The sequence below is a fragment of the Anabrus simplex genome, chromosome 1 (assembly GCF_040414725.1).
Source record: "Anabrus simplex isolate iqAnaSimp1 chromosome 1, ASM4041472v1, whole genome shotgun sequence".
Classification (NCBI taxonomy): Eukaryota; Metazoa; Arthropoda; class Insecta; order Orthoptera; family Tettigoniidae; genus Anabrus; species Anabrus simplex.
This window is the reverse complement of record NC_090265.1, coordinates 1,081,250,065-1,081,274,830: the sequence shown is the minus strand read 5'-3', so window position 1 is coordinate 1,081,274,830 and position 24,766 is coordinate 1,081,250,065. Positions and strand designations below refer to the sequence as shown.

Sequence of the window (24,766 nt, the reverse complement as noted above, 5' to 3'; positions counted from 1 at the left end):
AGCCAGAAGTTGCTATTACATATCAGTCTGCCATTACAGATAATAATAAATTATATACTGTTAATGACATGTTCTTACATTAAATTAACTCTTATTAATATACATACAGCAAATGTACCGTGACATGTTTTGTTACACAAGACAGATCATACAACACACAATTAGTAAATGATACGATCACAAATTATACCAAATAAAATCCGTACATAACTATGTAAATAATAATAATACTAATAGACATAAATGCACTATCTCCCCTTCTATTCAACATTGCACTGGAGAAGATTATCAGGAAATAAACTCTTGTACCTGCTGGCATCATATTGGGGAGACAACATAAAGTCTTTGCATATGTGGATGATGTTGTTCTTATTGGCCGCAACGAATTAGAAATTAGGCAGTTATTTGTTGAACTAGAGGAGGAAAGCAACTGGAAACTACCTCACTTCTCATTTCCCTAGTACGCCTCTTCGGTGACACCTAGGCCATCTATGACAGCTAATGGTGAACCTGTTGAGGATCCAACCAGCCTTCGGGCTGAATACCCAACATACATACACAGAGGAAATGGCAGCAAAAACTGGCTTACAGGTAAATGATAAAAAGACACATTACATAGTTGTATAGAGACTGAATCATGAAGAGGTTGTCAGACTGCCTTTGAAGATTGGGAAATATATATTTAAAAGAGTAGAGGAGTTTAAAATTCCTTGGTGTATTAATCAATGAGCAAAACTGAAGGCAACAGAAAGAATTAAGAATGCAAATAAGGCATTTTATTCTATGAGCCCTATATTAGGCTCCAAATTTTTAACAAGGAATGCAAAAATGATTATCTACAATACAATCATTTGACCAGTACTTCTATATGGTTCCGAGACATGGGGTATAACCAAGAAAGAGCAGCAGCAGTTGCAAGTCTTTGAGAATAAAGTTTATAGAAAAATATTTGGCCCATGGTTCGATCCTATCTCTCAAAGCTGGCAGAAAAGATCTAATTATGAAATGTCCACCCTCTCTCAACAACACACTACAATGGGTGTGATGGAATCCAACAGACTGCACTGGGATGGACATGTACTGAGGATGCAGGATAACAGAGCACTAATAGATCTATACAAGGGATCTCTTAGTGGGAAAAGACCTTCAGGAAGACCCCGAAGCACCTGGAAGAAGGAGATCAGTAAGGTATGCTGGACCCTCCAAACTGATAACTGGGAAGAGCGGGCTCCAGATCGAAAAGGATGGAAGAGGATTGTTAGATTGGCACGGGAACTTCACGTCCCTCAGAAGCCTACAGAGTGAGTGAGTGAGTAATAGACGTAAACAACTTCACAGCCCCACCTCACAAGTCATAATAATAATAATAATAATAATAATAATAATAATAATAATAATAATAATAATAATAATAATAATAATAATAATAATAATAATAACAACAACAACAACAACAATAACAACACCTACTAACCGAGCTCGATACTTTCACTATTTACCCATGGGTTTAGAGAATTGTTTCCAAGTTATACTAGTCCATTACACTTGCATCATTATAATTATTACTAGCTTCTTGCCAATATTCCTGTGTGTCAGACTTCCCAAACTTTCGTTCTAGGAATGCTGTCATATGCCTTTTCTAAGTCTATACAAGCCAGCACTATATCCTTCCCATATTCCCAACATTGGTGTTATAACCCCCTTTACTCAATCCTTGGGCACTTTCTCTCTCTCCATACACACTGGAGTATTCTACCGGGTGAGCAGAATAAAGCGGAACCGCTCCATCCTGTGCACGGGAATTCCTGAGTGAGTCGGCTGGTGACAGAATACAAGGAGTGTGGTGCGCTAATAGTGGCGAGAGAATAATAGCCCCATTTTTTCCAGAAGTTATCAATAGTGATAGGTATGTGCAAACCATTTTGCGGCTGTTTTTTGGAGAAAGAAGCATCGCATTTTTCTAGCAAGACTCTGCGACGGCACATACACTTCTTCTTACTTCTTACTGGAAATCTTGTTGCTTGCTTGTTGTTTTAAGGGGCCTAACATCGAAGGTCATCGGCCCTTACAGGAAATCCATGCCGTGTTTGAAGATAGTTATCACTAACAACATATAGCCTCCTCAGTCCCCCTATTTAACCCCCTGTGATTTTTATCTCTGTGGGGCAATGAAAGAGAAAGTGTACAAAACAAACCCACATACTTTAGATGAACTTCAAAATAACATTCATCAAGAAATTGCTGCCATTTCCCAGAGGGAACTGCAGAGGATAATGAACAACTTCTTAAGCAGGTGCCAGAAATGCTTGAACAACAAAGGGAGGCAGTTTCAACATCTCCTGGTGTGATATATGTGAGTATTTTTATTTTTTGTATTGTTTTGTGTTGTTTGTTTGTTAGTTAGAAATAGCTTACGCGACAATGCATTTACTGTAGACTTCCTGTCACGCATGCACCTCCTGTGTGCAGGCTGCGCTGCGGGACTGGTTCCGGTTCCGCTTTATGTTGCTCACCCTGTATTAGTCCACTGGAGTCCTGCTGGTCCTGCAGCCTTGATCATTTCTACGACTACTTCATCTATTCCCACAGCTTTTGCCATCTCCACCTTTCCAATGGCCCATTCCACCTCTTGTCATTGTAATGTCTGATTCCTTCTCTGTTACTTCTATTCCCGCTGCCTGGAAACCTTCTCCACATGTCTGTTTTCTCATGTTCAGCAGTTCACTTAAATATTCCTTCTGTCTGTTCATTATCTCTTCTGGTTTTGTCAGTTTTACCCCTTCTTTATTCTTCACAAACTCCATGTTCACTGTTTCATTCCTACAGTATCTTATAATGACAAATAATAATTTTCTCCTATATTTCAAATCCTCCTTTACTTTCTGGGTGAATGTTTCCAAACTTTTCTCTGGCTACTACATTTATTTATTTTTTTTGCTTTTTTTGCTGTGTATCTTGCTCTACTCTTTTCAGTCTTGTGTGTTTTCCATTCCTTCCAAATTTTCTTCTTTCCCTTTACTTTATCTTTCACTCTATCATTCCATGTTGTCACTTTCCCCCATACCTTTCCTGATGTTCTGCCACACATTTTCCCTGCAGACCTTTCAAGTGCACTCTTAAAATTATTTTATTCCTGTTCAACATGGCTAATAAGTAGGTCGAGTCATAAGTCATAGCAACTATTTTTTTCCCTCACAAACAGGAGACAACACGGAAAATCTAAGAAATGCATTTGGAAACGTATGGTATGTACTTGCGTATGATGCCACAGTGTGGATCTAAATATGCCCCCAACTTCAGTGTGTGAGTGAGAGCATCACAAGATTGAAGTCAACAAGCAGGAGCAATGATCATACACAGAGATGCCAACTTTCAAGAAAGGCAATTAGTAATGCAGCCGAGAGGGCACGGGCGGGGGGCACGGCGGCGGCGCAACCAAAGATTCTTTTTCGAGATCTCACTACCTTACACATCATTGAAAAATCAGTGAACAACATACAATTCAACCAAAAATAACATACTCAAAGATTGGCAATATAAACACTGTATGATTCTTACCTGCTAGAGGAACAGGTGATCTGCAGTACCTATCTGAGTGGAGGTTGAAGGGTCATTTCTTTTGTTCAGTACTGTAGTTGCCCCCTTAGCAGCTTGTAGTTCCTGTTTCGTAAAGGTACACTGGTGACAGGCTTTTTCTTTTGATATCATATGCATCTTCTGCACTAACAGAGCACTTAACAGTTCGGTGTTCATATTAGCACGGAATTCAGTCTTATTCTTCCTCACCAAACTAAAAACTCTTTCCACTGGAGCATTGCTATGGGGTACTAGAAGAATAGCCATCATTAGTTTACTCAGTGAAAGGTACTTCCTCATACCTGAAGCATCAGTGATCTTCGATATTTCGAACCAAAGTCTGTCAGCCTTTTCATCCTTGTCAAAAGGGAATCCATCAAATTGAAAACGACTAAACTCAGTTTCCAAAGAATCAATTTCTTCCGATGACAGTACTTTAGGAAACCGATCAATCATAAATTCTACTGATAAGAAACTCTTCAATTTCCTCTGGAGAACATCAGCAATTTCAGCATGCTCGAGAAACTTATCCCTAATTGGCCATTTGTTAACAATGTACTCACATGTTTTTGTATAGAACAGTCTCACATCGGAATAAAAGTTTTTCAATGTAGTATCATCTAGAGAAACTGCCCTTATGTAAGCCCTTGTGTTTGCCCCAATGACCAACTCGCTGTCACTTTTCTGCAACTTAGCAGAACTAAATTTCACATCAAGCAAATTAGTATTGGACTCGGGAACAGAGGATGCTCTCACAAAACGAACAATAAGGTCACTGAAAAATTCATTTAACTTTGAGTGAAGTTTATGAATAAGCAGTGTCTCTTGTTGGAGGAATACATTTAAGGAGTTGAAAAGTGGAAGAACAGAGCTGAGAAACAAAAGGTAAAGCTTAGTAGATGGATTTTCTAATTGTTCCTTAACTTTCAGAAATTTTGAGTTGGCATTGTCAGAATCTGATTCACAGAAGAGCATTTTTAAAGGGTCCCACTGTTCTAAGACCCTTGATACACACTGTAGAAGAGATAACCACCTGGTAGAAACATATTTCAAAATTTTGTATGGCTTTTCACCAAAGACTTCCTGGCACACCTTTAAAGCATTTTGCCTCTTTGAACTCTTCATCAAATAGTAATAAATATCAATTAAAAACTGTTCAATATTAACATTTACAAGAGCACTGCACCCCTTTTGAGCAGCTAAGTGCACAAGATGGCAAGCACAGCCTTGCACACGAATATTAGGATTTTCTTTACAAATGAAGGAGCTCACACCTTTGGAAACACCAGTCATAGTACTTGCATTATCACATGCAAAACCTACGCAGTTATCCCACGGAATCCCCCTCTTCTTCAGTTCATCATCCAAAATATTGAATATTCCTTTGCCTGTATTGTCGCTGGATTCCCGAATTGTAAGAATTATCGTTGAAATCTGCGTAGATTCCTCATCGAAAAGCGTCACAACTAATGGGTAGAGCTTTTTGTCATTCATATCGTTACTGCCGTCTGTTGCCAGGGCAAAGGGCTGGGACTTCATTAACTCCGTTACCTTTCCCTCAACTGTAGAAGCCAAAGTTTTAACTAGCGCTCCCGTTTTTGTCCTCGCACAACCGTACTTCGAAGCTATTTTCGAATCGGGAAACATTTTCTTGAACAAACGTCCCGCAGGGTCACTGCAGGCTAAAGGCAAGTTGTGTTCAACAAGAAAAGTCGTAAACAACAACTCCGCGTTTGTCACTAAGCTTTCATCTTCCGTGGATTTAGCAAAAAAGGTTAAATTTTTGTTTGTATCCCTCAGCTTAACTGTATCCGTATGAATTTTGCTAGCCATGTGTTTACGACAGTCGTCTCGCCCAGCATGCGCAACTGAAAAATCGCGGCTACACACACTACAAAACACGTGTGAAGGAGATTTTGAGGGCCATTCTTTCGAGTATTCCTCTCTGAATTTTTGAACGATTTTTGGTTTCTTACTAGCGTCACTGGTCACGGAAACTTCACCACACATATTTTCCTGAACAAGAAATCGCTTCATTGTTTATTTCAAACTGTTCTCATTTCGTCACACGCGATTAGTATATAAATACTAGAAGAGCAATATTTGAAAATTTGCCAACCTAAATTGCAATAAATACTTATTCAACAGTCACGCACACAGTATTCACAATACACAGAACACCACCACCGCCACTTTACCGCCAAAACAAAGAGAAGAGAGCTCAGATACTAGCATGGATGTCCGATCACGTGACGAACAAAGACAACAACTCAGCAAGATATACCACTTCACAGGCGGCTGCTTTTTCCGATACTGGAAGGACACACTGCGTTCGGCGCGTGAAACTCTAAATATTCTTAAACGAGGATTACTGAGAAATCCAAAAAGAATATTCTGAGACTTCAAGCTGACATGGCATTCCTTGTGTATCTTTTTGAACACTTCATACACTTACATTTAAAAAACATAAAATCGTAATTTGTGGTGTGTCATTCGTAAAGGCGTAATAATGATGGGTAATTCGTAATTATTACGATTGAATCGTAATAGTTGGCATCTCTGCATACATTAAAATAGCAATTTCTGCAGCAGATATGCATGTTAATGCCATGCAGGGCTGCGGGAAACATTAGGTGTGCATGCCATGCCCTATACAACAGTTGTGAGGTGGGCGGAGACGATCAAACGGGGTAGAGTATCAACTGCCGATTTGCCTCGCCCAGGCCGTCCAGTGTCCATTGACAAAGATGTACAGATAATGGTGATTGATCAGTGTTTACATGAGGACAGCGCTGGACTCTAGTGGAATTGCAAGAACATACAGCAATACCAGCGTCAACAATAAGGTGCATTTTACACAAGGACCTACAGATGCGTACCACATCACTTAACTGAGGTACAGAAGTGGACTCGTTACGAAAAATGTTGCATCAATCTGGAGAGGTTTCAGCAAGAAGGACAAGCCATGTTGAATTGCATTATTGCCGTCGACGAAACATGGGCACATGCTTAAGAACCTGAGCTGAAGAGACAGTCAAGTGAATGGCGTCATCAGGAGTCACCACGGAGACACAAGGTTCAACAAAATCAGTCGCCCAATAAGCTTATGGTAATCCTGGCATACGATGTTCAAGGTGTTCTTGTGTGTCATCCATTGTGTGAGAGGCACACTGTCAATGCAATTTATTACAATTCCTTTTTGTTGTACCAATTGCGCCGTGCAGTGCGAACCAAACGTCCAGATCTTTTGGACAACGCCATAATCCTACATGATAACGCGACAGCTCACACAGCAGCCATCGTTCAGCGTCGATTACACCGGTGGGGATGGGAGGTTCTTCCATACCCGCCTTATTCACCTGATCTGAGCCCATGTGACTATGATCTAATCCCCAGAGTCAAGAAGCCATTATGTGGACAACGGTTTGCTAACAAAGAGGACAGCGTAACAGCATTTCGGAGAGAGGTGTCACACGTTAGCGATACACATGCAGCGAATGGTATTCAGCACCTGCCCCACCACTGGCAACGCAGAGTGGAAACCTTGGGTGAATATTTCGAAGGTCTGTAACCAGTGGAGACCTGTCCTTTGTACATAGTCTTGTGTATTTGCTGTCTATACCATAATAAAACAATGTTTACCAATGGCCTGTGTTCTGTCACTTTCCTACGAGAATCTCCTGAAGTCAGAATTTGTCTTCAGGCACTATGCGTAAGTGCATGCCAAAATATTTCCAAATGTATATCTTAGATTTTCTGTACTGTCTCCTGTTCACGAGAAAAAAAAAATAGTTGCCATGACTTATGACTCGACCCTTGTATCTGTCCTTGGTATCAGCTTTTGTACTTCTTTCTTAAACTCTTCCTGAACCTCCTTTTCTTTCAACCTCCAGATCTTAATCTTTCTTTCTCCTTTTTCTTGTAGTTTTGTGACCTTGCCTACTTTCAACTTTGCTATCGATGATGATGTTTGTTGTTTTAAGGGGCCTAACATCGAAGGTCATCGGCCCAACTTTGCTATCACTGCTCTATGGTCACCCCCAAATACTTTCTCAGACATATCGATGAGATCTTTCCGATGTTCATTTTCCACTAATATGTAATCAATCAAAGTTTTTGTTCTTCTGTCTCCCCATCTAAACCTGGTAATCTTCTAGCTATTTTCGTTCCTGAACCATATGTTTCCTATTATTAGTTGGTTTCTTTGGCAAAAGTCCATTAACATATCTCCTTTCTTCCATATCCATATGGCCCCAGAATCTTTTCTCAACCAATCTCTCTCTTTCTACTTGTGCATCCAGATCTCCCATTACAATTACTTCCTTATCTTCAATGTATTTCTCTTCTTCAAGGAATTGTTCTACAGTATATTCTCTTTTTTATTTCCAGTTTGTGGAGCACATATTTGGAACAAATCTCATGTTCCTGTCTCAAACTGTATTCTTGCTATGATAATTCTATCATTGTTCTTCACCTTCTCCACATATTCCAGGACATCTTTTCTAATGATCATTCCTACTCCATTTACTGCATACTGTCCTCCACTGTAAAACATCCTGTACCCTTCCTTCACTTTTCTTTCTTCTCTTTCTTTTCTTTCCCCTCGTCTTCTCCATTTTGTTTCACAAGATCAAGGATGGCTATGTCCTTCTCTTTCATGAACTCTTATCAGATCTTCGGTCTTGTCTGCTAGGGTTAGGATGTTGACTGTCACGATTCGGATATATTGTGATACTGGTTGCCCACTTCTCACAGCTCTCCCAGTACCTGAAGAACTGTGCTTCGACTGCAGGGGCGTTCTATCATTTTCTGAGGCCACAGCACATTTTCATTCATTTTAGGCTTTTATTACGATGTGTCTGCCATCCTAAAGGCATTTTAGAGCTGCTGCAAGCACGTTACAAGGCTGGTCCTAACACGAAGTACTGATGCCTTTTGCAGCCACCCCTAACCTAGGCACATGTTGCTTGATGGGTTCCAGTGTCATTTCCTATATTGAGAGGACCATAACCCCACCTGAGATGACTCATCTGCCCAAAGCCGTTGGTCCCCTTAGGGGTAGAGTTATTTCTCACTGCCTGACACTTGGCACAGAGTCACTAGCTGTATGGTCTACTCAACAATTCAAACAAATCAACAGTAACCATGTATCATAATACAATAAAGCTGCCTCTGTAGACCAGTGGGAGGTGTAGGCCTCCGGATCCCAAGATAGCGGGTTTAAACCCAGCAGAGGTAGTCGGATTTTTGAATGATGAAGAAAAATCCATTCGACACTCCATGTCGTTGGATGTCGGCATGTAAAAGATCTCTGGTGACACATTTGGTGTTTACCCGATAAAATTAATTAAATCTCAGCCACAGACGCCCAAGAGAGTTTTGGTTTACTTAGTCTGCCATCTAGTAGGCCTAGCGTAAAGAGGAACGTCAAAATTGATGAGCAGACAGCCAGATGACGTCAAATTGAAATATCTGCATACAGTAGCTGAGGCCATACGATTATTATTATTATTATTATTATTATTATTATTATTATTATTATTATTATTATTATTATTACTATTATTATTATTATTATTATTATTATTATTATTATTATTATTATTATTATTACAATATGATATTACAGTTGGATATCAGAAAAATTTCCAGAACAATGGACAACACCTATAATTAATCCAATTCATAAGGAAGGTGGAAGAAGTAATCCAGACAACTATAGAGGTATTTACATCCTTGAATGCACGTATAAGATTTTCTCCAAGATACTACAGTATATAATCGGATTAAAGAACAACTTGATCAAGAGTTAGGTGAATACCAGGGAGGCTTCAGACCTTGGAGAATCTGCTCTGAACAAATCTTTGAAAGTAGTCATGGCATATTACAGAAAATGAAACAAGCCACTTTCAATAATGTTTATAGATTTCAAGAAAGCTAGCGACTCCATCCACAGACCATTATTATTAAAAATTTTAAGACATTTCAGACTTCACCCAAAGCTAATCAAATTGACTGAACTTACTCTAACTATTGGTTTAACATTGCACTTGCACTTTTTTTGCTAGTTGCTTAACGTCGCACCGACACAGATAGGTCTTATGGTGACAATGGGACAGGAAAGGCCTAGGAATGGGAAGGAAGCGGCCGTGGTCTTAATTAAGGTACAGCCCCAGCATTTGCCTGGTGTGAAAATGGGAAACCATGGAAAACCATCTTCAGGGCTGCTGACAGTGGGGTTTGAACCCACTATCTCCCGGATGCACTTGCACTTTGTGACGCTAAGATGGGAAAGGGCTACGAGTGGAAAGATAGCGGCCATTGTCTTAATTAGATTAATTAGACATTTGCCTGATTTAAAAATAAGAGAAGCTACAAAAAAAAATCTTCAGGGCTGTTGACAGTGGTGTTTGAATTTACCATCTCCTGAATACAATCTTACAGAAATACAAACCAGCCCGTATAGCCAATTTGTTCAGTAACGTGTGTTTTAATTTCCATATCCCCTTCACTATATATTCAACTATATGTTAATGTATAATCAAATTTTCTAAGATGATCTTAGCAATATCTTAAAAGTGTCTTCTGAGAGTTAACCAGTTTGACTTATTTTGCACTCACCTGAGGGCCTTGCTCAACAGAGAAGTCAAAAGGATCACCTACAGTACGTTTCATTGCTCGTTCAGCACTTCTCTCCACAAATTTATCATAAATGGAATCCTCCACGAATGTTCTGGAACCTGCACAGCAACACTGTCCCTGAAACAAAGAACAATTTCAGAAATTTATTTATTTTTATAGAATAATATTCACGCATATGCTACACATGAACCATTATTACCATACCCTGAAGAAGAGATAGAAGAGTTAGATCACTTTCCTCACACCTATGGTAGGGATTGCTTTGGACTCATCAATGCCAGCGCTGTGATTGCTGGTTATTGTTGGTGAGCTGCTTAATCTTCGAGTTACGTGCAAAAAGGAGTTGTATCGTATATAGTTTTAATTAACAATGTGTGTTAATGATATGCAGACATTCTGACTGACATAAATGCTAAAAGTAATATGTCATTGAAATGTCAACCTGTCTTCCACCAGTACTTATGAATGGATTTGTATCTCTTATTATTCATACTGTGTTTATTTAATTTTAAAAAGCGTGTGAGTGATTTATAGTCCTTGTGGGGCTGGGTTGAATGTTCAGACAGTTGAGGCGCTGGCCTTCTGACCTCAACTTAGCAGGTTTGATCCTGGCTCAGTCCAGTGGTATTTGAAGGTGCTCAAATAGCCTACATCAGCCTCATGTCGGTAGATTTACTGACACATAAAAGAACTCCTACGGGACTTAATTCCGGCACCTCAGCTTCTCTAAATCCTTCAGAAGTAGTTAGTGGGACGTGAAAACAATAACACTAGACCTTGTGAATAACATATGTGAAAATATATAGCAGAAATGCCATCCAGTTTTGTGCCAGGATGTAGAAATGGACATGGTAAGTATCCATACAAAGGGAATCGCTTCTTTAGACCTCCTGGAGACAAAAAAATCTGTTTTCAAAGTGGTAGAGGCCCATTCCCTGGAAAGGTGTCTTACTTACAAATCCTATATTTGTCAGGTTCATTTTTCAGATGATTTGATTGTGAAAGGTGATTCATTTCTTGTAAATAATGAAACAGTGGAAAGTCTGTGACTGAGGTGGATCTTAAAGCCTGGCGCAGTACCTCATATTTTTCCAAATTTGCCTACACATTTATCAAAACCTCTAAAAGCTACAAAAATTGCCTGCAAGAATAATAATAAAGTAGGCATAAAAGAATGATGGAAATTACCTTTCATCTAATTCTACTGTGACAGAAATAATTAATTCAGACCAACCACCAGACTATTTTGCACTGAAACGAACAACTAGATGAGCCAAGTGAAATAATGTCATTAAAACAGAAAATAAAAATCTAAATCATGCTTTGATACAAACTAAGAATAAACTGTGCGGTGAAAAAAAGGAAAGTTATTTTACTGGAAATGAAACTTGATAGGTGACACAGTTGTGTCATGTTCATTTGCCTTCTCCTCCAACATTTTAGTTGTGGCCTAGTCGCCATTGAAATCTGTATCTTTTAATTATTTTTTCCCAAACCATCCTTTCCCCCAATTTTTTTTTCTATGAACTTTTAATAACGTGTGGTTTTACAAACCTTGCCTTCACATTCTTCAACAGTTCCTCCAAAACTGACTGCAATAAGTGGACGTGTGGCATACTAGACTGAAGAGCTATGGTTCGTTTGCATTCTCAAAGATATCCGTAAAACTTCAGAGAAAAAGGCAAAAAGATTTATGTAAATTTGATGAAAGAAACATGAATAGTCGTTCTTCGCATGGCAAAGCATGGCTTTTAGCGTCATCATTAGTTTCATTTTTGGGGGGGATGAAACTGATGAGTGGGTTTTCCTTTTAACTGAGGAGTGTTGTGAAATGTTATGACAGTGCTTCACCTTTTCAGACAAACAAGACACATCTGCACTTAGACTGTGCTTAAGAATTTTGTAGTCTTCAAAGTTTCCATCTGAGAATACTTACAATTTTTCTCCTAAATAAAGTAACCAAACGGTGTTGCAGTAAAATACCATCTAAACACTTTCTTATTGATAACCATCGAGTAAGCACATGATTCAGAATTTTCCTGATCTCTGTGTTGTGTATAAAGTCTCAAATTCTCTGAACTTTTCTTTCCTCTTTGCACTCCTTTCCAGATAATGAAATATATCAATTATACTTTCATCTACATTTACAGACAAGCACAGCACACCCTTCTCTGCAGCAAAATTAATTAGGTGACAACAGCAACCTACGATGATTATGTTACTACTTTCCCGCTTCAAACATCCTGCCACGCCATTCTTTAATCCTAGGCAGCTTTTTAATGGCAAGCAGAATTCCTGAAAAGTTGAGGGCAAAAGATTGGCAATGTTAGCTCTAGAAGCATCCCCTTCTTAATTAGGGACTCTGAATTCAATCAATCACCATTGATCTGCATTTAGGGCTGTCACCCAGTCGGCAGATTCTCTGTTGTTTTTCTAGCCTTTCCTTAAATAAGTGCAAAGAAATTGGAAATTTATTGAACATCTCCCTTGGTAAGCTATTCCAATCCCTAACTCCCCTTCTTATAAATGAATATTTGCTCCAATTTCATTGAGTTCAGGCCTAAAAAATATTGCAACAATAGGATATATTTTCAAGTCGCTTTTATTGCTACCATCAGTAGTAACAGAAAATGCATTCGCCTGCAAATGTGCTACAATTTTTGCTCTTTCTTCCATGCACATTTCTGTAATGATAGCCGCTGTTTTTGTTCTCGCTCACACATATAGTTTTGCGATTCCCAAATCGGGAAACATTTTGTGAAACAAAGACCCTGCGAGGTCAGCACAATTTACAGGCAGGTTATGTTCTGCAATAAATGACGTAAATAAAGCTTCAGTGTTTTGTCACAGGATTTACATCTTGGTTTTTACATGAAAAGTTCAATTTCTGGTTTCTTTCAACACACTGGACACTCTCCTTATGTTTTTTTCCGTTTACACATGTTTGAGTATATCGCACTTCCCACCATGCACAACTGAAAAATCACACCTACATATAGTACAGAATGTGAATGTTGGTCCCTGCCTGGATTCATTGAGACACAGAAACTCTTCGCTATAAGCGCTTTTAAACACTGCATCATATTTCTTTTTTGACATTTTGGCCAAAACAAATATTAAGACATACAACCAAGAAGCACTACTACATGACGTAATACAAGCACTTATGCAGGTCCTGCCCCGTGTAGACGTCTATGGCGTGCTACTTCTGAGGTTAGGTTACTCGCTTGTGACTTCTATTTCCTATTATTAAGCTATTTGAGTATTTGACGTATTAAGCCCTTATTGAAGCGCTCATTTAATTAATCAGTCATTTATTCGAGTGTACAGAGAATATTTCATTCTTATTAAGTACTAGTAACTGGCAGGAAACATCTACATTCAGCAGAACATGTTGCAATTTCTGCAGGGAGCTTAGAGCTCGGGTTTGTTTGCTCGCCAGCTAAGTTTACAAGGTGGAATTTGGACATGACGTATACAAAGCAGAACAGGGAAACAATAGAACTCCAACGGACAACATTTCAGAAGCCCGGCAAGGGACTCGAGAAGCCTGCAAGAGACGTTTGAAGTAAGCATCACGAGCACGATGTGCTGGACCAATGATATGATAGTGTCACGGTCATCTTGGCTAGACATTGGTCTATGTAGGTGATGGCCCCGATCGAGGATACAACGGCGTCTTAGAGGATGAATTAATAAAAACGATGACTGCATGGGCTAGCTACCCTCTTATTCGGTGAGATTCTGTGCAGGTAACATCGTGAGAAGAAGTTTTCATTTACGCGAGTGATCGTGTGGGGACTTGTAAATTTTGTTGGAAGATGCTCAGTCTGCATTTAATCTATTCAAGTTTTTTTAATACTGGGAAAATGGCATTTAACTTTCGATTTCCAGAGGGAGAGAACAGTTTCATTTAATCATTTTGAATGCATAGTAGCCTGCCTGTGTAAATAGTTTCCCGAGGGCATACACTTTACAATTTCCAGTCCAGCTTTTAAATGGAAAATATTTGACCTAGTTATGGGATTAGATAAGAGAAGTAGTTCCGCAACTGAATGGGAACTGGTTTCACGGTCAGTGGAAATTACCCCGGCTGTAGTATTCTAGTAACTGGCTGGTTTAATCTTGACCTATTTTCTACATCTTGAACGAGGGGATGTTTTAGACGACATCCAGAAGCAGAAGCAGCGACGGAAAATACAACATCACTTTTCGACACCAGAATGGAGACCAAAGGACTGATCCAAGTCTTTTCTGAAGGCATCATCATTGAAATGCCTGGCTAAAACATGATGGGGGCCAGCTGTTTCAAAGGCTGGCGACGATAAGTCAACGAAATAGATGAGTACAGAATTTTCAATGTAATTGTGTGAGTGTGAACGTGTGTTAATGTTGCAAAAGGGGATAGGTTAGTTTTAATATTTAGTGACAGTAAATTTTGCTTTGTTTGGAAGGACTACGTCCTATTTATAGTAAATGATAGGAAGCTTGTTAATGTAAATATAATTGTAACATGAATGTGGACCGTTTGCATAAGGTCACACCTTGCTTTCTTACATTTTATTCTGATTTATTTAGCTGAGTGCTTAGCGTCATTTCTTTTACGAGTTAGTTTCATACTTTAGCCTCATATATTTTTTTGATTTGTTTTGCTTCAATGTTTGAGATGCAGTGTACGTCTCGGGGCTTAAATTTAAATGTAAATAAGGATTGAAATTAAAGTCAGGAAGGACTAGATTACAGTATTATTAATGGGAGTTCAAGGTGTACGGAAACATGGCGTCACGTTTTCTGGGATTTATTGCATGATGTGTGAATGAGAGAGTGTGAGACGGTGGAGTTTGGATCCACAAATTTTGATAGCGTCATCTTCACAACTATTTTGTATATCAAGATTGTAAATTAGTAATTGATTCACAAGTTCCACGTACGCAGTTTCATATTTTGAGTTCCGAATATTATAATAAATTTTCTGTAAAATTTATTATTATTATAAATGCGAATTTCTCAAGTTGTAGGACTGAGATATTTCAGTAACTTTCCGATGTTCAGACATGATCGATTGTCTATGTGGCAATTTCTTAGTTTCAGTTTATCTTATTTATTATAGAGATGGTCACTTTATTATACATGTTTAACTTTGAGCGCAAGTGCTTTGATTTGTGACCAGCACAGTCTTGTTTCTTTTCATGCGAGCGTATGTTAGACGTCATTTTATATACTTTTCCAGATTCAGCAATTTTAGGACATGAGATATTATTTAGTGTGATTTGAGTAAGAGGACAGGTTCCTCATCTGAAAGACCTGCATCTTCGTGTTTTTGTGACTTGTCTCGGGTAGACTGTTGAGCAGCGTGTGTAAAGGGTTGGACCCTGTGTTTTTGGTGATTGCTGCATTATTTTGGGAGACTGAATCTCCACTTTTGAGTCATTCCGCCGTGTGTTGGCGAGGGTGATATGTGCGTCTACTGAGGAGAGTTTATTTTAGCGGCCTATACTTCGTGATGATTTTATTGGGTTTTGTCCATGTCACTACGTGTTGCCATAGACGATTTTATATCGTGACGTTTATTTGGTTTTCTTTCATGATATAACTGCACTGAGGAATATTTGTGTCATGAGATTTATTTCAGGAACCAGCGCTGAATTATGTGTTGAAAGTCAAAGCCTCCTCTGTTATTATTATTATTATTATTATTATTATTATTATTATTATTATTATTATTATTTTGAATTTGTGTCCTGTAATTTATTTCAGGAACCTGCGTTGAATAGGAAGTGTTGCTTAAAGTGTAATTTGCTTCCTTATATTTTCCATCGAGGCTTAGAGTGAATGAGAGTTGTGTGAATGCCGCATGCTTTCTTGGTGAGCCCTGGAAAATATGGCATCATGTTTTTGTTTCTTTGAATGTGTATATTTGCCATTTATGTGGTTTTGATTTTGTGTGGTTCTGATCCACATTGTTTGTTGTGCTCATGAGATTGCTCATGATTTGAGGTGTATATATTTTTGCGTAGGATGTTTAACCACTCAGCGTGTTTTATTTTGTACAGTTAGATTAGTTTTTGTCTCCCCTTTTTGCGCATTAAATCACGTCTTTTCTTAAGGTTAGGGACCCCCACTGCAATGTCAAGTGTGCAGGAAAGGGCAACATACTCATCTACAGTTCAAAGTGTTAACAAAAAGTACAGCCAGGAGCATGGTGTGAGCACGCAAACCCAAGGCGTAAAATTAATAAAACTTCAAGATTTGATATGATATGTTAAGTATGTGTGTCGGCATACATTGTACATTTATAATATATTTTTGATTCTCAAGATGGACTTTATCAAGCTGAAAGAAAATTCTGAGTCATGTACAAATTTGGATCATTTGGTACTTCTTGTTTTTTTTTGGTTTTTCTTCATAGTTTCTTGTTTATTTTAATAAACAGATTCCTCAAAAAACTGACATCATGCTTCGCCTTGCTTTATTTGTAGGTTCTTTTTGTTAACCTCACCGTGTCCATATTTAGTTATATGTTCCTCATCAAATTCAGGGTGTACGTAATTTTAGGGCAATTTTTTATCATAGTTCGAACTGAGCATCCCTGGGAGCGGCTGACTAGTCTGGGGCAAATTACCTTGATGGTAGAAACGGGGACAGAATGATAGACCAAAGAGGAGCACATGGCTGGCCACTGTGCCCTGTACTGCCATCTGGTTGTGATTATTACTATCGACCAGCCACACTCAGTCATATATCGATAGAACAAGGAAACGCACGGGGGTTTAAAATAATACGAAAATTACTGAAACTGCTCTGAAAATCGGGAGATTGGTCCCGGCGATCACGAGATCGGGAAGAGCGATGAAAAATTGGGAGTCTCCCACTTAAATTGGGAGAGTTGGCACGTTTGATAGTTCCATTTTGTTAATATAATAAATTTATTGATTTTATGTCCTGCTAACAACTTTTACTGTTTTCGGAGATGCTGAGGTGCCAGGATTTTGTCCCACATGAGTTATTTAACGTGCCAGTAAACCTACCAACTTCATTTTGTTTTTTCTAGCATAGAGAAATTAAGTTGCTATCATAATTAGGTGAAACTAATCACTTTCAAAATGATTGCTCCCCGGCAAAAATTTGCATGTGACTTTCGTGTTTTCATTGTTTTCAGGACATTCCAGTCCTAAAATAACTTGTTTCCTGGAAAGCGATGTAGGCCTGTACTTATGCAGCCATCTAACATTCAGTGCCGAAAAACATTTCCGCCAGTTACTGTATTAGCAAAATAATATGTTGAAATGTTGTTTTATTTCAATATTTGTATAAACTACTGGTAAAGACTTTCAGATATAATTTCATAAAATAATATGGTAACATGACAAAACTGACAAAATACCCTAAAGAAACAAAATTCTCTAAAATATGACTGAATAATCAAAGAAAATGCTCTTAAAATGAAAGAAAAAATCCTGCAAAAAATGCAAAATAATAAGAATGTATTTGTAATCGGAACACCTTGCACAAGATTTTATATACATATATATATTGCAGATTTACACAAGACCACTAAACAAAAAGATGAAATATCATCAACATCATCGTCGTCGTTCAGATGTTCAGGGAATGTCACATTTTTTCTAGTCATTCATTTTGTCTATTTGTTGGAAGCATGAATTGGATGTTTCTGTGGAGTATAACTGCTATTTAGGCCTAGAGATTACACTAGATCCCAAGCACTTGAAATTTGTTATTATCCCATTTGTGAGGTGTGGATATAGGAGGAAGAAGAGGAGGAGGTCACCTATGATAGCTTTTGCCAGTACCCAGGTTTGAACCTGAATCTCAGAATGATGCTGCTCAGACTTATAATAATGGTGTAGACTTAGCTACTCAGGTACAAAAGTGGTGAACAGTGGAAAAAAAACAACAAAAAAAACAAAAAAAAAAAACCACACAGATCAAAACTGTTGTTCTGAAACTTGAAATGAAGTGAAAAGATTAAATTATCTGATGCATAATTAGACACAACTTACCATATTGAAGAAAAGGCCAAAGTGTGACTGCTCTACTGCATAGTCCAGGTCTGCATCGGAGAAGATTATGTTCGGAGACTTGCCACCCAGCTCAAGAGTGACTCTTTTCAAGTTACTCTTACCTGCTCCTTCCTGGATCAGCTTTCCCACCTTCAAAGGAAGGAACAACACTGAGTGAGTGAAATGTGTCAGCATTTCTCTGTTCTCATTTATGACATAAGTCTTGCATATACAAGTAGTTAAACTATGTTCATACATCCACAAAAATATATTTGACTTCGAAAGAACTGCAGCTTTTCAGGAACAGATCATTAACTTGAAATTGTCAAAAGTAGAATGAAGTAATAAATCAGGTTAAATATATATACCGGATGGTTCACCAGCCTCTTATTTTTTGGAGACAGGTAACCCAAATTATGCGTATATCCTAAAGATCCTTGTAATTTAGTTTTATAAACAACAAATAACATGAAATGGTCGATAAGGCTCTCCGCTACCTGTGTGTCATCACTGTAAATTGATCCATGGACCTGGCAATGGAAAAACTTCTATGCACTATTCCACGCCAAATACTAAGGACCATTCTGCAAACATGTGATTTATTGTGCCTTGAAATAAAATGGGTAGCCGTAATATGATCAAATTAATAGATTATCATAAGTTATGAATTTCATTATGGTCTGTATTGACAATTGATCACTATCAAAGGGTAGAGAAGGGTCCACCTATTCAATACCATTAGCTTGTATAGTGTCCTATATAACTGGGACTAGTTTCGACCCCACATACATTTGGTTATCTTCAGCCATGACTCAATCGGAAAACATATGCTCACTTACAACCAATAATAAAGAAAACAATCTGGTATGTCACAATTTAAAATCCTTACGTAGTCTATCCACACAAAAAATATTTGCTACCCTTCACTGTGTCACTCAATACTGAATAAACTTCTAACTTCAGAATGGAATTATAAGTTAAAAACTTCATTTTCCCGTATTGAACTGAGATTCACAATTAGAATTAAGGAAGGTTCAACCTTTTCAATACAAAACGTGTTGTATAAGATGTTCACAACATATTATTTATTATATTATTAGAACCGGTTTCGATGCTTATTGCGTCATCATCAGCTACAAAAATCACAAATGGGCAAAGTACGTATCATAAAAATTGCATAAATGACTCTTGCATGGCTGAATCAGCAATTTTTATGATATGTACTTTGCCCATTTGTGATTTTTGTAGCTGATGATGAGACGCAATAAGCGTCGAAACCGGTTCTATTCATATAATAAATATGATGTTGTGAACATCTTATACAACACGTTTTGTATTGAAAAGGTTGAACCTTCCTTAATTCTAATTGTGAATTCAGAATGGAATGCGAAATACAAACAATTTACTCTCTAAATTTCCGGAATTCAAAGCCATTTTCTGTTTTCACTTAACTTTCCCCGACCTGCCTCTGTGACGAGAGCTCTAATCTATTTTGGAAATCACGTTCCTTTCACAAGGAATGACAAAGAACAATTTCAGGGCTGGGAAAAATGTGATCGTACTGAGCGGTAATAATTAACATTTTTGATGTGGTAAGTGAGGTATGTTTAAATAAATTTAATACGACGTGAACTGGGACTTCGAATTTACAATGTACTAAATGAGAAATCATCTTAATGAGGAACGCACTACGAGGTTTCACTGTATTTTCTCGCATCTGGTTAAATTTCGGAAAGGCTATTTCCAGAGTAATTTATAGTGAAAAAGTTGTCATTACTCTACTGGTGCTTGAAATATGTGAGGTTAAGTTAGGTTAGGTGACTCTGTTTGAATAAGAAAACTGAAAAGTTCGTCACAGAAGCCACTGGAGTGATACTACTCGAATTTTTCAGAATGAAATTGAACATACACGTTCACGTTGTTTTGGAATTAGAAAAATAACTTACTAGTAAGTTGCAGTAGACGCAAGTTTGGAACAAACGGATTGCCATTACATACTTTTACAAAAAACGGATATAACGACAATCTGCTATAGCGAGTAAATATTTTGCCGTTATGAATTCTCACTATAATGGACGTCTACTGTATTTCTGTTGTTGAAATGATGTCTCTTTCTTGATGGGCTTTCTTTGATGTTGTCACACTGTTTCCTGTGTAGTGATATTACAGCAGAACCTTGATGCACCTTTCCCGAGACTGTTGTTTTCCTGTCTGCATCGTTCAATTTATTTGGTCCCAAAAATGTTCCAAATAAACTAATATTACATTTTCCTACATTTAAAGTTCTTCGAACTATTGTTTTATTCTATCGATCGCCAAAAAAATATTTTTTCTCAGCCACAATCTTCTCGCCCTGATCATTGTGAGAAAAATATGCGCAAAAGTTTTTCTTGGAATTGAAAATAACAGCAATTCCGAGTTGTTAGGCTTGAGCAAGGATCATGTAGGCTTGAGTGCAGTGTGCAGGTTATGCATGCGCTACCACACTATATAACCATGCCTATGAGCCTCCCGGCGCCAAAGCTTCTACTGTCCACAACGAGTCTACTTTTATCAATTCTAAATAATGAAAAATTACGCTTCTTTGAAATAATTCATAATCAGCTGAAAATGCAGGTTATTGCCATAATATCCACTTTTAGCATTAATATGCAATCAGAGAACTGACTTTAAAAGTTTTCAATTGTTTTACCAATATGAGATGTAAATAAAAGCAAAAATAAACTGCATAAAAATTCGGGCTTCTTATTTTCAGTGTGTATATCGTGGTTGCAATATTTTGATGCCTCTATGTATACTATGAAGTTTACATGAAGAAGAATGTCAAAATACAGAACCCATATTTAATTTTTTTTTCTTCTCCCCTATTTTTTTAATGTTATACACATTTATTGTTTTCCTGCATATTATCATTTCGCCCCCTCCCCTTGAAAAACAATGCATCAAGGTTTTACCGTATAACAATCTTTAACCCTTCAAGGATCGGGTTTTTGAAGCACTGGCATACCCCACAATTTAGGTTTTTGTACGCTCATAAACAAACCCCATTATAAATGAATGTAGAGGCACATAATACATTATATATTTTTAAATAGCTGTGATACATGAAAAAAGTGAAAAATCACACAATCTTCTTGATTAATAAATTTAAAAAAAAATTATTTTTTTCTTTTACATGGTATTTCACAAAATGCGGTGGAGGTCACAGATGTTGTTACAGTCTTTGTACTGATACATGGTTCTTTGTTTCCCCTTTTGAGGTGATTTTGTCAGTTTGAGGTAGGGAACTGTTATCATTGAAATGAAAAAACTGTAGAATAGATTTGTAATGATCACAGAGCATGAGCCGAGGAAATATTTCAGTGTGAATGAATGGATCAGTAGACCTGTATTCTTATACTTCTATGGTATGTTTGTGTATATGCTGCTCAGCTTAATTCCTAAAAATCAACACAGTCCTGTCACAATTACATCAGTCTGTTTTTGTATTCAGACTAAGAGAAGAGTTCTGGATAATTATTTTCCACAAACTTTGCGAATACAGTTTTTTCGCCTCTATGAACATGATGATTGTAATTCTTAGTCACTATCACTTATTCCCTCACCCTAGATTATGATATTTTTGGGAAGGAAGTTGTCATAAACTTCATCTGTATGGAAAAAATCAGGTCCTCACTTACATTGTCAAAATATCTAACACTTTCTCACTATCTAGTACTACAGTAGAACCTCGGTTATACGTTCCCGGAAACTACGTTTTCTCGGATTATTCATTCAAATGACGTGGTTCCGCGAGCATCCTAATTAAATCACATTGTAAAAATTCCGCATTATTCGCTCCTCAAAGAAATGATTTAATAATAAAGAGGAAAAGCGCACAATGTGCAGGAAAAAAAATAGTTAACAATAGTTATTAGGATAGCCACTGTCCCTCACTGCACTTCCTTTCACTGCATATCATTGCGTGATATCGATCACAGCTTCTGTTGCACAAAGCACAAACACAGGTGACGTCTGGATCATGATATTTGCTGGTCATGTACACCTTGAAGTGGAAGCCATGAACAGCGTAGCGTGTCACTAAATGTCTCAGCTCATAGTTCCCTTGTTGCCAATTGCTGTAAACCATAGCGTCTGTAGCGTAGAACTCGGACCATATTTTCATTTTTCTTTTTCCAAAGCACTTCCATGAGGCCTTTATATGCAGGAGTTGCTGGCAAAAGTAGCTGCAGTCGTAGTTCCTCAATGAAGAAAGGCTCCCTGGTGAGCTCGTATGCGAGCCAAGAGGGTGTGAATTTGGAAAGGCATAATAATTTTTTCAGAAAAGTGGCTTTCACTTTCTCATTCTGTTTCAGATTTCTCTGTGTGAAGTGTATCCAAATTAATTCTAGTCCATATGTTATGATAGGAGTGATTTTAATTTTGAATAATTTCATTGCCGTTCCAATTGATAGTCTATTGATGAGTTTTATGTCGTTCATTGCCTTGATAGCCATATTTGTTTTGTCTTCTATGTGTTTTCTGAATATGATGCCACGTGTTTGTAAGGTCACGCAGAGATATTTGAAGTGTGACACTGCTGTTAGTTTCTTTTCTTGGTAGAAGAAAGAGGCCTGTGGTCCCCCTTTTCTGAAGCTCATGGACACTGTCTTTTTTCGTTAATTTGTAGCTCATTTTCCTTTGTCCATTGCACCAGTTGATCGAAGGCAATCTGCAATTCTACCTGGTCTGTTGATGCTATTACCATATCATCTGCATAGATATATAGACGTACCTTTTCTGATGATATTGCTTGAACTACGTCAGCTGTTGCTGCAATGAAGAGCAGAGGGCTCAGTGGATCTCCTTGGAGTACCCCGTTTGTTTGATGAATTGGTCGTGAGATATGTATGCCGTCACTGATGATTATGCTGTTGTCATGCAGTATGCTTTGAATAATTCGCAATAGATAGTTCTCTCTACCAACCAATTGCTGTAGTTTCTCTATTATTAATTTCCGACTGATTGAATCGAAAGCTTTCATGTAATCTATAAATATTGCATGTAGTTTTCATCCTGGATTTGAAAAGGTAGTCTGTATGTCGTTGAGTAGGCAGGTAATGGCTTGGATTGTGCTTCTATTTTTCCTGAAACCAAATTGTTCCTCAGGTAATTTCAGGGCTGTTTGTAAGCCTCTTGCATAGTAATTTAGTCAGTAACTTGAACATCGTGCATTCCAGGGTGATTCCTCTGTATGAGTTAGGATCCCCTGTGTCTCCTTTCCCTTTGTATAACATTTTGACCATAGGTTTCCTCCAACTGTCCGGAATATTGCTTTGCTCTAGGCATCCATTAAGGAGATTGAGTATTTCATCTTTCATTTCAGGCTATATTTCTTTAATATGCTCACCGTATATAGAGTCGGGTCCACTTGATTTGTTGTTCCGGATACTTCTTCTGACCTCTGCCACTTCTTCCTCCGTAAAAGGTTCGACGTTCGTGACATCACTTGTCATTTCCAGCTCAGGGCGTTTCTCTAGATTGAACTACATTGCGTAGATGTTCCTCCCGAATCAACCATCTAGAAATTTCAGTCCCATCAATGCTAAATCCTCGATTAAGTGTTTTTTCAAGAAACTGTATCTCACAAAAGGACGGCTATGGCATAGTTACAGATCTTGGTATTAATGTCTCGTCATGACAATCATTAGAGCAAGTACTGTACTGGAAAAGCGATCGGTGGTGAACTTGCACAAAGGACCATTGCATTCGGGTGATACTATTTAGAGAACACTCAGAAATCATAAAGCAGACAGTGGCTACAACAATTAGAAGAAGACAAAGCGTATTTCGACAGCTCTACTTGAAGACAGAACGAGTTTTGTCAAATGTTCGTTTTTGAAAAAGTCCACATTATGTTCAGCGTTAGATGTTTATTATTTTACTTTTTTCTATTGTATCGCCGAAAAGGTTTATGGCACTTCCCTCAGGGCACTGTATAGTCACTGGGCTTTCAGGCAGGAATTGAAACTGCTCCTTTTTAACAAAAGTTTAGTATTTTAATATTATCGTATACGATTATGTTATCGAGACCAGAGCAAATGTTGCACCTTATGTACATAAAGTCATGGGAGGTTTTGGGATTGCCTATTACAGTTTTGATCCTAATATAAGACGGGGAATTTTACGTTTTTGTGTTAAAACGTTATAAAAACTACAGTCGTTTTATTTTGCACAAGTTACATTTAAAAAGTTTGTATCATTTCCTACTCGTACTGATTTGTACAGCGAGCACGCTTTCTAGCTGAGCTCAAGGTCACGAATAACCATAATTTCTGAAGTTTTTCAATTTCATTGTGGTTAAGTTATGGGTAGAATTGAATATAATGCATTCAAGAACTTTTGAGAATCGATACTTACATTCGAAACCATATTCTTGAGTTCAACATAACCTTTAAAAGCCGATGTAGGCCTAATTTACATGGTACAAGATTTCCAAAAACTGACTATGAACAGTAGATTCATGTTAAGGAGGAGCAATTTCGATT

At 37.8% G+C, this 24,766-nt stretch overlaps 1 protein-coding gene across 1 annotated transcript in view; it reads right to left on the bottom strand.

Annotated features, from left to right (window-relative positions):
• The window catches only part of Aldh (Aldehyde dehydrogenase), an 81,704-nt gene that overhangs the window by 29,933 nt on the left and 27,005 nt on the right, over window positions 1-24,766 (bottom strand). The window contains exons 6-7 of the mRNA XM_067137211.2: window positions 18,240-18,389; window positions 10,198-10,335 (exon numbers count right to left, since the gene is read on the bottom strand). Of these exons, the coding sequence (XP_066993312.2) occupies window positions 10,198-10,335; window positions 18,240-18,389 (288 nt within the window). The remainder of the gene's footprint in view (window positions 1-10,197; window positions 10,336-18,239; window positions 18,390-24,766) is intronic.